Raw genomic sequence first — 14,228 nt, 5'->3', positions numbered from 1 at the left:
ATATACAGCAGGATAGCTATTTTGGAGAGAACCTGGCAGTACACTTAAATGAAGCAGACGTTTATATATGTCAAAACATGCTCACAGAGGTTCAGAAGAGAAATGTCTAATGCTGCATGTGTTGGCAAGGAGCTGGAGGCAATCTGGATGCCTAGCAATGTAGGAGTAGATAGACTGGTAGATGCACACAAAAATTATATAAGAGTTGGAAGCAAACGACTAGATGTACACAAAGTAGCAGATAATTTCAAAAACAGTGCTGAGTAGAAAAAGAGATAAGAACAAAAACAAAGCATACAATTTACATTTCTGTAAAGTTAAAATAAAAGATACACATTCTCAATACACGTAAACAAAACATTAAAATGTTTGCATTAAGAAACGGAAGAAGGGAATGAGCTATAAGAATAAAAAGAATAAATACATTAGATAAACAGTGATGATTATGTGTCAAACTCAGGAAAATGACTAATTTAATCTTCCTCATTTTCAGTCAAACTAGAAAACCACAACAAAACTACATTAAGCACCAAGGAAGTATAAAAATAATAATACTGTGCTGAGTAAGTACAGCTACAAATAAAATAATATGTAAATAGTAAGTATATTATTAGTATATACCAGGCATGTATGAGCTTACATACATTGATAAATCCTCCCAATAATTCCATGGAATAAATACTATTATCATTTTATAGGAAATCAGGGAATAAACAAGTTAAGGAATTTAGTAAGGCTGGAATTCAAAACCCAAACTGTGTGCACCTAGAACTGTAATTTGGATTTGTTACACTAGAGAGCCTGTCACGAATCAGCCAACATTTCTATAATATAAAGCTTACACCTAAAAAGAAGCAAAGCCGTTGACAACCAAGCATAATGCAAGCTGAAGACAAATAATAAAAGAGGTGGCCGAATAAAATGTAAGTCTGGATATGGCATATAGGCAGCACTTAATAAAATATTTGCTGACTGAGTGGGTGAATTAATGAGTGGGAGATAACCTCAGGTTGATTCAATGAGTTGCACCAAAGATCTGGAGAGGTGACGGTAGATGGAGTTCACGTGAAATGCAAAAAGAGTAAGGGAATACGGATGGGAAACCACTGGATGCATGGATAAATTACCAAGTGACCGAGACTAGAGAGGTGACTGTATATGGTACCTAAAAGAAAGTGTTTGGAGCTTCACTTGTGTAGAGTATAGGCTTTAGACCTCCTAGGTTTGAATCCTATCTGGCTCTATCACTTTCATCTGAATGGCCTTGGGTATGCTATTAAGCACCTAGTGGTTTTGTTTTATCTGAGCAAAATGGGGTTCAGTCATTCATTTAAAAAACAGCTGGGCACTTATTTTGTGGCAGGTGCTGTTCTAAGTGCTGGAAATACAACCATGAATACGAAAACATCCTTGTCCTCACGGACCTCATAGTCTATTCACAAATAACAAACAAATTCAGTCTGATGGCCATAAAAGGCACAGAAAATGAAAGGGATGAAACAGATAAAGATACTATGTTAGTTGATAACAACAACAGCTAATACTTACTGTGGGCTTATTTTCTGTGTCCCCTCAAAATTCGTATATTGAAACCTAATCACCAATGTGAGTAGCAGGAAGTGGGGGCCTTTGGGATGATTAGGTTATAAGGGTAGAACCCTCATTGTTGGGATTAGTGCCCTTATAAAAGTGATCCCAGAGAGCCAGCTTACCTTTGTGCCATAGGAGGACACAGTAAGAACTATGCAACCTGGGAGAGGGCCCCCATCAGAACCTTACCATACGAGCACCCTTATCTTGGACTGTCTTGCTTCCAGATCTGTGCAAAATAAATTTTTGTTGTTTATAAGCTACCCAGTCTATGGTATTTTGTTATAGCTGACCAAATGGACTAAGACACTAAGTAACCGGTACTATCTAACTTACTGTATGATTCATTTAATATAATGGTTCAGGGAAAGCCTCCTCCCCTAAAAGTACCTATCTTTCACAGGGTTGCTATGAGGCTTAAATGAGGCAACACTTAAAGGTTCTTAGAACAATGTCTGGCACAGCATAAGCACTCAATAAATGTTAGCCATTCGTGTATTTTTTAAAAGTTTACCTAAACTGGTCCTTTACTTCATCAAGATTGAGGCTTTGGGTAACTATGAGAGGCATGGTCAAGAAATTTTTCAGTGGCAGGATACTGAAGTAAGTTGGCATACATGGTCAAGAACTAAAATAGGAGACAGACTTATCAAGTGAGATAGTCTACGTGAAACAATAAAATGTGCAGGTAGAAAGAGCTGGACCAAGAGGAAAGACGATGGGTTTACCATGGGAAAGAAAAGATGTTCTCAGTGACAGTAGGAAAGAACTCTTTGGTCTTTCTGAAATCGCTGTAAAGTTCTCATAGCTAGTGACAACTTTATAAATCTTACATCAAATCCTATAACTGTCGATAACCACACAAGGACAAAAAACAATGACTAGAACATTTTTAATTTGTATGGCAAACATCGTTTACTAATGATTATGGAATCTGAATTTATGCATCTTATTATGACAAAGTAACTATAAAATAGACAGACACAGTATGTAGCAAAAGAAATGTACCAAAGAAACCAAATTTCCAGAGCAAAGATAATTATAATTTTGGCTGGTCAGGTGCGGTGGCTCACGCCTGTAATCCCAGCACTTTGGAAGGCAGAGGGAGGCAGATCACGTAAAGCCAGGAGTTCGAGATCAGCCTGGCCGACACGGCAAAAAACCCTGCCTCTATTAAAAATACAAAAATTAGCCAGGCATGGTGGCAGGTGCCTGTAATCCCAGCTACTCGGGAGGCTGAGGCAGGAGAATCACTTGAATCTGGGAGGAGGAGGTTGCAGCGAGCCGAGGTCACACCACTGCACTCCAACCTGGGCAACAGAATTAGACTCTATCTCAGGAAAAAAAAAAAAATTGTAATTTTGATTCTCCCTATCAAATCAGTCATATCAGTTAGTGCTAAATGAAGTAGCAAACAACATGGTGAGAAAATACATCTAAGGAAATATACTTCCACTTTGGGAGGCCGAGATGGGTGGATCACCTGAGGTCAGGAGTTCCAGACCAGCCTGGCCAACATGGTGAAACTCCATCCCTACTAAAAATACAAAAAAAATTACCTGGGCGTGGTGGTGAGCACCTGTAATCCCAGCTATGTGGGAGGCTGAGGCAGGAGAATTGCTTGAACCCAAGAGGCAGAGGTTGCAATGAGCCCAGATTGCGCCACTGCACTCCAGTCTGGGCGACAGAGCAAGACTGTCTCAAAAAAAAAAAAAAAAAAAAAAAAAAAAAGAGAAAATATACCTCATATGTGCTAGATTTTTAAAACTGAGTCTACAAAAGTAATTAATCCATATCTACCTTTAAATCACTCCATATTTCAATATTCAAATTATTATCATTTTGAGCTAGGGTCTTGCTCTGTCACTCAGGCTGGAGTGCAGTGACACGACCTCAGCTCACTGTAATCTCTGCCCCTGGATTCAAGTGATTCTCCTGCCTCAGCCTCAGGAGTAGCGGGACCCATAGGTGGAGCACCACCACGCAGGGCTATTTTATTTTATTTTATTTTATTTTATTTTATTTTATTTTTTTTAGTAGCAAGGTGGTCTCACCATGTTGCCCAGGGTGGTCTCGAACTCCTGAGCTTGACAGCAATCCACTGGCCTCAGCATCCAAAGTGCTGGGATTACCGGTGTTGGCCACTGCACCCGGCCTCCAATTATTATTATTATTATCAGTTTTTGAGATAGTCTTGCTCTGTTGCCCAGGCTGAAGTGCAGCGGCGCAATCGTGGCTCACTGCAAACTCCACCTCCTGGGCTCAAGCGATTCTCCTGCCTCAGCCTCCCGCCTCAAGACTCCTGAGCAGCTGGGATTACAGGCACCTGCCATCACGGCTGGCTTTTTTTTTTTTTTTCAGTAGAGCTGGGGTTTCACAATGTTGGCCAGGTTGCTCTCAAACTGCTGACCTCAGGTGATCCAACTGACAGATAAAACTGTATTTGTCAGGTACAACATAATGTTTTGAAATATATGTACATTGTGAAATGGTTAACTCTAGCTAATTAACAAATGTTTTACCTCACATAGTTATTTTAGTAATGAGAACACTTAACATCTGATGTGTTTTTCAAGATTACAATGTCATTAACTATAGTCACCATGCTGCACAATAGATCTCTTGAATGTATTCCTCCTATTCAACTGTAATAATGTATCCTTTGACCAACATCTCCCCAATCCTCCTTTACCCCAACCACATCAGCCCTTGGTAACCACCATTCTATTCTCTACTTCTATGAACACCAAAATTATTTAAAGGCTATACTTGTCAAGAAATATAAATGTATCATTTCAAGTTCAGATAATGTGTGTGTGTATTTAATTCTTATTTACCTGCCATTTGAAGACAATAAAGCATACAGAAAACAAAATTTAAACCTGATCTTACCTTTGTAAGATAATCCACTTTCAAATTGTCGATCATCATAGTTTTCTGGGATAGCTCAATTTTTAGTAACTGAATATTATGAAGTAGTTCTTTTCGTTCAATTAGCTGCCTGGTGATTTTGACTTTACCCTCTCGCTCTTCTGATGAGGAAATATCGTCCGTAGGAACTGTTGTTTCTAAACTAATATCTTCAGATTCTAGAGAACTAGAGATGTTCACTTTTTTTGACTCCTTTGAAATTTTTCGAGACATTTTTATTATTATGGATCAGTTTTCTTCTCTAATTCGATTTAGTATTCTGTAGGTTAAAAAACAACATTAATTTAAAAATTAACTGCAGAAATCATGGACCGTATTGAAGAGAGACTAAGGGTTCCTTAAATAAATATTAGGCAATTTAGTGCACCCCTAATCTAGAACAGATTATTGCAGTAAGTTAGTGCTCAAATCAAACACATTAATTCCTACTACGAACTCAGTCTTCGAGGAACTTTAAAGAAACAAAACAAACAAACAAAAAACAACAGTTCCTGGGGGGAGGAATCTTATCTGGACGAAACAAAGAAATGTACAAGATAAAGAAAAAAGCCCATTATAATCAAGAATGGCACTACTAAGAGCAACACATGCTCAAAGATAACAGAAATCACGACTGAGTTGGTCAGGCAAAGGTTACACGGAGGTAGCACTTAGACTCTTGAAAGACTTGGACAGGCATAGTAAAGAGGAGAAATCATGCAGTTATTAACGATACGTGAGTGGAAGTAAAAAAATAAAGCCAAGTCTTGGAATAGTTACTCCTTCCATTCCCCCCACCCCCAAAACACACACACACACACACACACACACACACACCCCTCCTTAACGATCAAGACTGGAGGGCCTCATAATGTCAAAATATGGTTGAATTTTATTCTATAGGCAATGAGTCATCACTGAAAGTTTTTAAAATAGAAAACAGGGAAACAAAAACATTTTTTATAGATAGCAGAATGAAAACAACAGGGTATAACAAAAGTTAAAGAAATTCTAAATATAACTTCTTACTCTTTCATAAGAATGTTAGCAACTACCTTGTTTTAATACGTCATGATATAACAAATTATGCTATTAAATATTTCAGTTTTTCTAAACTGAATGATAAGGAAAGGTGTATGGAGTGGAAACAGCGAGAACTATACTAAGATCGGCCTCCCTCCTTTTTGAAGGGAAATGGGTAAGAAAAAGTGAATTCAAAGACAAATCCTCTCCTCGATTACAAAGGACCCGAAACGGGGACTGCCTACACACTCAGCGCGAAAATTAAGCCCCAAACTTGGCAGGTCGGGGGATTCCTTGCCCCACGCGGCAAAGGGATGATAGTCGCTAGTTACCTCGAAAGAGTCAATTACTCCACACTGAACGCTTGACCAGCGGCCAGTGCAGATACTTCGAGGGACCAAAGGCGTCTCTAGTCGGAAGCTCAAGGTTGCAGGCCCTCAACAAGGGATTTCAGGGCAGGGGACCGTTAGGAGCAGTAACCAAGACAACCATCTCCGCACCCGTAAGGACGATAGAAGCAGCACTCCCACAAGCCGCCGGAAGTCAGCTCTCCCGGATGTTCCGAGGCGCGGAAAGCAATACACGATGGGAGGTGGAGTCCAGAAGCGAGCCCCGCCTAGGCTACGGGCGGAAATGGCTCCTCGCCTTGCTTTGTCGCCCCTCCTCACTTTCGCCCAATCGCGGCCGTCAGAGAGCCAATCAACGTTTGTCTCGACATTTTCCCGCGAGAAGTGTTACTAATATCCAGGAACGGAAAAGGGAGAACTTCTGGATGAGGCATAGTTGTGTCCTAGCTTGAAGCTTTTTGCTGGAAGAGCACTGCTGGGGTTAGGATTCTGCGCGGCGAGGCAAGATGCTCAAGTCCAAGACGTTCTTAAAAAAGACCCGGGCGGGCGGCGTGATGAAGATCGTGCGCGAGCACTACCTGCGAGACGACATCGGCTGCGGTGCGCCCGGGTGCGCAGCGTGTGGCGGGGCGCACGAGGGGCCGGCCCTGGAGCCGCAGCCCCAGGACCCGGCGAGCAGCCTCTGCCCGCAGCCGCACTACTTGCTGCCTGACACTAATGTGTTACTGCACCAGGTGCGTGGGCGGGCGAACCGCGGACAGCGAGGCCCCACCGGGACAAGGGGATATGACACGTAGGGAAACTGAGGCTCAGGGAGGAGGGTCTTTGGCAGTGTCTCAGATCTAGGGGAAGGGAAACCCCCTGGGGACCCAAGCTGCCTGTTCCCCAGGCCGAGGTTCTTTTCCTTGTGCTTTAAAAAATGTAGTTCTTGGAGTCGTATTTTAGACACGTTATTTTTCTAACTCCTGGTGTCTCTTCTGCCTTAGATTGTAAGTGCCTGGAGGCTGGGGACCTGGGCTTCTGTGGCCTCCAGCCTGCGACTCCCAGGCAGCTTGTAAGTGTCTACGAACAAAAACTATGTGAGCCAACGTATTTCTTTATTAATAGCCTTAATTCTACGAAGTCTTGTGATTGGTCTGTTTAAGTGTGCTTTTTAAATAGATCTGAAGGATTTAGTGACTATTGTTTTCTATAGCCAAATAGCTTCTTGGCTTAACTTATTCAGTGTATTTAAAACATAAAGTATTTATGCCCAACATAAAACAGGATTTTGTGTTTGACAGAAGCTACTTACAAATGAATATAGGAAAAATTAACTTACTTTCTTTTTTTAAGATTGATGTTCTTGAGGACCCTGCCATCAGGAATGTAATTGTGCTACAAACAGTTCTTCAAGAAGTGAGAAATCGCAGTGCCCCTGTATATAAACGTATCCGAGATGTGACTAATAACCAAGAGAAGCATTTCTATACTTTCACTAATGAGCACCATAGGTAGGAGGAATATTGCTAAGTTAAATATCAGGAGACCACAGAATTAGCTAAATTGGGAAGAGGGTTCCTGTGAGTAATTTGTGACATTGTCAGTAGATAAGTGATAGATTTCATACCCTATTTGATTCTTACATCGCTGTGCAGAAGATAATGCTAAGTGAATCTCTCTAAGGTCACACAGGCATTGATGGGCTCAAGCCTAAAACCAAGGCCTGCTGACTCCTAGACTACAGTAGGTAATTTTATTTCCAAAATGTTTTCATTTTGAATTGGTTTTAGCTTGAGTTAGACCGTAGAATCTTGGAAGATGAGATTTGCCTAAGTTCCTGGAATGCCATATAATGTGAAGAACAGGGTAATAAAATGTATGAGTTTGTGGAGTTTCTATTTTGTTTAGAAATAGAAAGTATATTTATTCTTAATGGTCTTTTAAAAAGTTTAATACTTTGCAGCAGATTACATTGAGCAAGATTAGGTTAAGGAATATAATTCTTTTTTTTTTTTTTTTTTTTGAGACACAGTCTCACTCTGCTGCCTAGGCTGGAGTGCATGGCATGATCTTGGCTCACTGCAACCTCCACCTCCCAAGTTCAAGCGTTTCTCCTTCCTCAGTCTCCTGAGTAGCTGGGATTACAGGCACGTACCACTATGCCCGGCTAATTTTTGTTTTTTTAGTAGAGACAGGGTTTCACCATGTTGGTCAGGCTGGTCTCAAATTCCTGACCTCGTGATCCGCCCACCTCAGCCTCCCAAAGTGCTGGGATTACAGGCATGAGCCACCACCCCTGGCCAAGAATAGAATTCTTTGTTGTGCTCTTAGATTCAAGACCTTTGAACTCAGTGTGTGGTCTCAGAAAATAAGTTATTGCCTATTATGTTATATTACGTAAATAATCTATGATGGGTATTTATGGTACTTTTATTGGATTAGATCAGGGCTTCTCAATCTTGGCATTATAGATATTTTGAACTGAATTTTTTGTGTGTGGTGGGAAGGCTGTTTTATACACTGTAGGATGTTTAACAGTGTTCCTAGCCTCTTTGGCAGAATCACCACCCCTTACCCCCACCACCACCACCACTCAGTTGTAATGATGCAAAATGCCCTGGGGGAGCGAATTCACTCAATTGAGAACCATTGGATTAGTGTGTAGGATTCTGGTAATGAAATTCCATCAGATCATGCACATTTTTAAAAACCTTAATTTCTCAACTTGCTTGATTCTTATATCTCAAACTTCAATGTCCTTGTAAAGAATACCAGTAAAGCCCTTGTAGGCTTCTTATTGTTAGTACCTCCTTGAAATCCAGAAATAGGAACATCACTTGTTTTTCAGTGCAGAAAGACCCACGTTTAAATACCAATTCAAAAATTGATGACTCTGTCTTTCACTGATAAGCTTTAAGCATTAGCAGCTGGGTGTGGTGGCTTATGTCTGTAATCCTGGCACTTTGGGAGGCTGAGATGGGCAGATCACTTGAGGCCAGGAGTTCCAGACCAGCCTAGCCAAATTAGCTGGTTGTGGTGGTACATGCCTCTAGTCCCAGCTGCTTGTGAGGCTGATTTGGGAGGATCGCTTGAACTCGGAGGTAGAGGTTGCAGTAAGCTGAGATCATGCCACTGCACTCCAGCCTGAGCTGCAGAGCAAGACTCTGTTTCAAAAAAAAAAAAAAAAAAAAGCATTAGCAAGTGCATTCAACGATGAGGAATAAAATAATTCTAAAACTATTAATATAAATCAATCAAATTATAAAATTGAATCTATTACCATTAAGTACTGGAAGCTATTGTAGTGAACTTTGCTGCTGTACTTAAACCTGGCATTGATGAACAGATTTAAAGAAATAGATGAATGTGTTGACATTTGGAAGTTTAGATAGAAGAAATATGTAATATCTATTAATATACCTGGCTTTTCAGTCTCTACACAACTTCAGCTATTAGTGTTTACCATGGATAATTTACATGCATTATTTATTAATGACTGTAGAATTCTGATTATAAATGATCTAATTGTACTATTTGTAGCTTTTAGGAATTGCTATTAACCTACAGTGTGAGTGAAATCTGATTATCAGACCTGTGAAATTGTATTATAATTTTATCTCAACGAACTTATTTAGTGTCTCAACCTAAAGTATAAATTCTGATCTTGAATTTTTCTTTTTAGGAAAAGAAATTCTATTAGCCTTTTTCTTGTCCCATTAATAACATAATTTTCTTCTTTTCCAAACAAATTGTTTCTTAAAAACTTAATTATAGGAATCTTAATTTCTTCTCTGAAGTGTACATCTGAATACATTCCAGAGAAAAGATATACCATTGGCTTTTTCTGGTTTAGTGGTTAAGCATGTATGTGCTAAGAGTTTTCACATATCCTTGTGTCTACTGATTTCCTTTTGTTTCGTTTTTTCCTTTCCTTTCCATTTAGAGAAACCTATGTAGAACAAGAGCAGGGAGAAAATGCTAATGACAGGAATGATAGAGCTATTCGAGTAGCAGCAAAATGGTACAATGAACATTTGAAGAAAATGTCAGCAGACAACCACCTGCAAGTTATCTTCATAACAAATGACAGGAAAAACAAAGAGAAAGCTGTAGAAGAAGGAATACCAGCTTTCACTTGTAAGTCTAAATGTAGAAGTACTTAGTGCATGTTTGCAAATACGTGTAAAAATAATCATCAGACCTATACTCAGATGTTCACTTTACTATTTAGTATTTTCGTAGTCCTATGTAACTTCATGTGATATTTTTGTATTTTTAAATTTCACATAGTTTTTAAGCTAAATATGTTGTGGTGCCCAGTGGCTGTTAATTTTCGCCTCAGTATTTGCAACTGGTTTAGCGATGAATCTCATAAATACACTGGAACGCCTGCCTCTGCTTTAGGCATGATCACATCAACAGATTTTTGGATTTTGTTTCTTAAATAAATTGAGGCCAGGTGCTGTAATCCCAACACTTTGGGAGGTCAGGGCAAGAGGCTTGCTTGAGACCAGGAGTTCAAGACCAGCCTGGGCAGCATAGGAAGACTATGTCTCTACAGAAAAAAAAAAAGAGAGAGCCATGCATGGTAGTGTGTAACTATAGTCCCAGCTACTCAGGAGGCTAAGGCATGAAGATAGCTTGAGCCCAGGGATTCTAGGCTGTAGTGATGTGTCATTGCACTGCTGCATTCCAGCCTGAGAGACAGAGTGAGACTGTCTCTTAATGAATGAAAGAATGACATGTAGACTGTCGCAAACAAGACTATCCATCTTTTTCGTATCTAAGGAAAAAAACACTATCAAAAACAACATAAACTTGTTTTTTCAGGTGAAGAATATGTAAAGAGCCTAACTGCTAACCCTGAACTCATAGATCGTCTTGCTTGTTTATCTGAAGAAGTGGTATGTTTTTGTTTTGTTTTGTTTTTGAAAAGTAAAAATATTAAAATAGCCACTTTGGAATATTAGGCACATAGATACCAAATTTAAAAATTGGAATGTCAGTGGGTAAGCTGGATTTGGAATAGTTGTGTTATAAACAAGAGTGGATGTCATAGGCTTATTGAAATGCCATTCCTAAAAGACAACTTTCTAAAATAGATAGATTTCCATTAACCTGAGTAGGGCCTGGTACATGGTAGCACTGTTTAGTTGAGGAAAAAATGAATGGAATCCATAGCTGATTTGTGAATAAAGAGTAGCTGTTGACAAATACAGAAATGGCAGGCACTGCAGGCAGAGAAAAGAAGAGGGAGGGGAGTGTCCAGATAGTAAAGACCTATAACTTATTCTGTAGGTTAGTAATTTTTCAATTGATTTATAAAGATCTCTCAGAAGGGCTGCTATGAAGAGGAAAGGATTCTGAGATCCCTTTCTTATATGTCAGGCTAAGAAAAAGCAAGGGTATATGAATGTGGATTGGTGGAGCAGGAGAGAATGATCAGAAATGGTATTTATTTGTAAGACCACTCTCGTGTCAATGTGTAAGATTATGCATTTTATCCAGGAAAGATTAGAGGCAGAGAAGTGAGTAAAGAAGTCATTGCAATAGCTGATGTGAGAAGGAGTGCTAAGGGAATAATTAAATTCTGAGCCTTCATTTTCTTATATATAAATATGTAATGTTTAGCAATAATGACTTCATAATATTGTTGTAAGGATCAAATAAGATGATAACTGTGGCATTAATACAATTTTCATCTCAGTGCCTGGCATATAGGTATGGTAAGTATAAATGGTAGCCCTTGTTACAGAAATAGGTTTTAAGTGATAGGACGTTATATGTAAATCCAATCTTTACATTTCTGTCATCCCTTCTTACTTTTATAATACTTTATGAAACCAAAAGGAAATGAGAAGATAAAAGTTGAGTTTGATTTTTGAAATACAGATTAAGTATTGCCCTAATACGCAGCCACTTAGTTATATGTGACTGTTTAAATTTAATATGTATTAAAAATTCAATTTCTTGGTGGTACTATCTATCTTTCAAGTGCCTAAGAGAAACTTATGTCTAGTGGCTGCCATATTAGAGATCACAAAATGAATACTTCATCATAGAAAGCTGTTTTTGTTAGCACTGGCCTATGAGAAAAGCTACTATATTTTCTCCTATTCAGAGTTGTGTATACCATAATGTAGATTTCAAAAATTCTCTATTAATAATAGTTGTGTATTGAGTGAACAGAAGACTTATTAGCGGCATCTTTTGGTTTGCTTATTTCATAGAATGAAATAGAAAGTGGAAAAATAATATTTTCAGAGCATCTTCCCTTAAGTAAGCTACAGCAAGGCATAAAATCTGGTACGTACCTTCAAGGAACATTTAGAGCCAGCAGGGAAAATTACTTAGAAGCTACAGTATGGATTCATGGTGACAATGAAGAAAATAAAGAGGCAAGTATATAAATAAATTTCTTATACACTAAAATAAAGATGCTATTTTATATATTATGACCAGTTAATGGTAAATACTATTTGCATAACATATGAGGCTTCACATACTTTAAAGCAAATGGTAACTTTTTTCTTTCTTTTTTTTTTTTTTTAATAGTGCTCATGATTTGTCAGGTAGTTTTTAAAATCTTTGCGCATGGCATTTCATTTAATGTTCAACCCAACCTATAAAAAACTAGGTAGCGTACTCTTATTTGACCAATCAGGACCTTGAGATTTAGAGAGCATAAATAATTTTTCCAAAGTCTCTTGGTACCAGCGTAAGTTAATGATGGAGCCATGAACACAAGCTGTATATTCTGACTTATGTTTTTTCTACCTGATATTGAGAAATTAAGGTTGTGAAATTAGGGACACAATAGAGAAAGAAAATCTATAAAGGAGGAATAGAGATTCCATAGAGGCATTCAGAATGTATGTAAATATCTGTTAGATGATCTTCCCTTTAATATATTGCCATTAAAAATATTTGGGCTCATGCCCTCTGTTGTTTTAAACAGATAATCTTACAGGGACTGAAACATTTAAACAGAGCTGTTCACGAAGATATTGTGGCTGTGGAGCTTCTCCCCAAGAGTCAATGGGTAGCACCATCTTCTGTTGTTTTACAAGATGAAGCTCAAAATGAAGAAGATGTGGAGAAAGAAGAAGAGAGAGAACGAATGGTATGAATCTAAGCAGGATTTGTATTATTAATATGTCAGCTTTGGAAGACAACAGGTTTCATTGCTTTCAGATTTATTGCATAAAATTATAGTTTTGATATTTAACACGTCATATACATGTTTTTTTTCTCTTCTATGTAGTTTTATTGTCTTAATTTGCTCAAATAAATGGGTTTAAATGTAAACAGATTGTTAATATGAGTATGAGTTAATACAAGTATGAAACTGAAAATTTGTAATATTCAAGTGTATTATTTGACTTAGTGAGGTTTAAGCAAATACAAATTTAAAATTTTCTGAAATGCTTTAAGTAATGTTTTAGGAAATGTTTTAGAAATGCTTTAGGTGAAATTCCCTTAACATAATAGATGTACTTCTGGACCATTATATTTGGGCAACTTATCTGGTACCATATTTATTATGAAGAGAATACTTTCAGTTTTTTCTTATGATATGAGCTAAGTCTACTTGATACGACCTTTTTATTTCTGTATTTTATAATTACAGTAATATAAATAGTTGGAATACATATAATAGTTTTTATATTCTTCTTTTTCCATCATTTATATTCATTGCTCTGGAGTCTCATTGTATAATTATCCATGGAGAGTCCAGGCCTTTGGATAGTATTAAGAGGTGAAATACCATAGGAACTTTTGTTATTTCTAATAGCAGACACTCTTTATTTGGGTTTTTATTTTGTATAAGGAAGAACCTTTAAAATGAACAAATAAAGGTCCAAAGGGAACTCGTCACCATACCACATAGCTAATTTACGCAAACTAGTACTCAAAGCCTAGTCTAATTCGCAGACCTGTGTGTCTATTTTAGTCAGTAAATCCTCATGTTAATCCTGAAAAGTGCTGAGTTCTAACATATGTATTCAGTTATATTTATTTATTTGTTTTTGCTTTTTGATTGTTTTGTAGTGCTTTATTATTAAGAGAGAATGTCTGTGGTTTGGTTTGGCATGTTCTTCTCTAGAATTTTGAAACATCAGCATTCTGTAGTCTTATGTCATAATTTACTGCCTGAATGGATTAGTATCCGTGTATGTATTTTGATTTTGAAAGGAAATTGCCTGATAATACTTAGAGGAATATAACTGAACATTATTATTTTTATATCTCAGCTTAAGACTGCTGTAAGCGAGAAAATGTTGAAGCCTACAGGCAGAGTTGTAGGAATAATAAAAAGGAATTGGAGACCATATTGTGGCATGCTTTCCAAGTCTGACATTAAGGAGGTGAGTA

General features: G+C 38.0%; 2 protein-coding genes across 4 annotated transcripts in view; one reads left to right on the top strand and one right to left on the bottom strand.

The window, feature by feature from the left end:
* The window catches only part of PIBF1 (progesterone immunomodulatory binding factor 1), a 238,480-nt gene extending 232,296 nt beyond the window's left edge, over positions 1-6,184 (bottom strand). The window contains exons 1-2 of the mRNA XM_025363989.1: positions 5,856-6,184; positions 4,483-4,780 (exon numbers count right to left, since the gene is read on the bottom strand). Of these exons, the coding sequence (XP_025219774.1) occupies positions 4,483-4,734 (252 nt within the window). The 5' untranslated portion in view covers positions 4,735-4,780; positions 5,856-6,184. The remainder of the gene's footprint in view (positions 1-4,482; positions 4,781-5,855) is intronic.
* Positions 6,046-14,228, top strand: part of DIS3 (DIS3 homolog, exosome endoribonuclease and 3'-5' exoribonuclease) — a 29,621-nt gene continuing 21,438 nt past the window's right edge. Inside the window, exons 1-7 of one of the 3 annotated variants that reach the window (XM_025363986.1) lie at positions 6,046-6,604; positions 7,206-7,363; positions 9,796-9,989; positions 10,683-10,756; positions 12,083-12,250; positions 12,811-12,975; positions 14,108-14,221. In XM_025363986.1, the coding sequence (XP_025219771.1) occupies positions 6,377-6,604; positions 7,206-7,363; positions 9,796-9,989; positions 10,683-10,756; positions 12,083-12,250; positions 12,811-12,975; positions 14,108-14,221 (1,101 nt within the window). In that variant the 5' untranslated portion in view covers positions 6,046-6,376. Of the gene's footprint in view, positions 6,605-6,856; positions 6,925-7,205; positions 7,364-9,795; positions 9,990-10,682; positions 10,757-12,082; positions 12,251-12,810; positions 12,976-14,107; positions 14,222-14,228 lie in introns of all 3 variants that reach the window. The other 2 variants (XM_025363987.1, XM_025363988.1) reach the window with 2 other exon arrangements.

Source organism: Theropithecus gelada, chromosome 17 (assembly GCF_003255815.1).
Source record: "Theropithecus gelada isolate Dixy chromosome 17, Tgel_1.0, whole genome shotgun sequence".
Classification (NCBI taxonomy): domain Eukaryota; kingdom Metazoa; phylum Chordata; class Mammalia; order Primates; family Cercopithecidae; genus Theropithecus; species Theropithecus gelada.
Note: the sequence above shows the minus strand (reverse complement) of the source record. Positions and strands in the feature narration are given on the sequence as shown.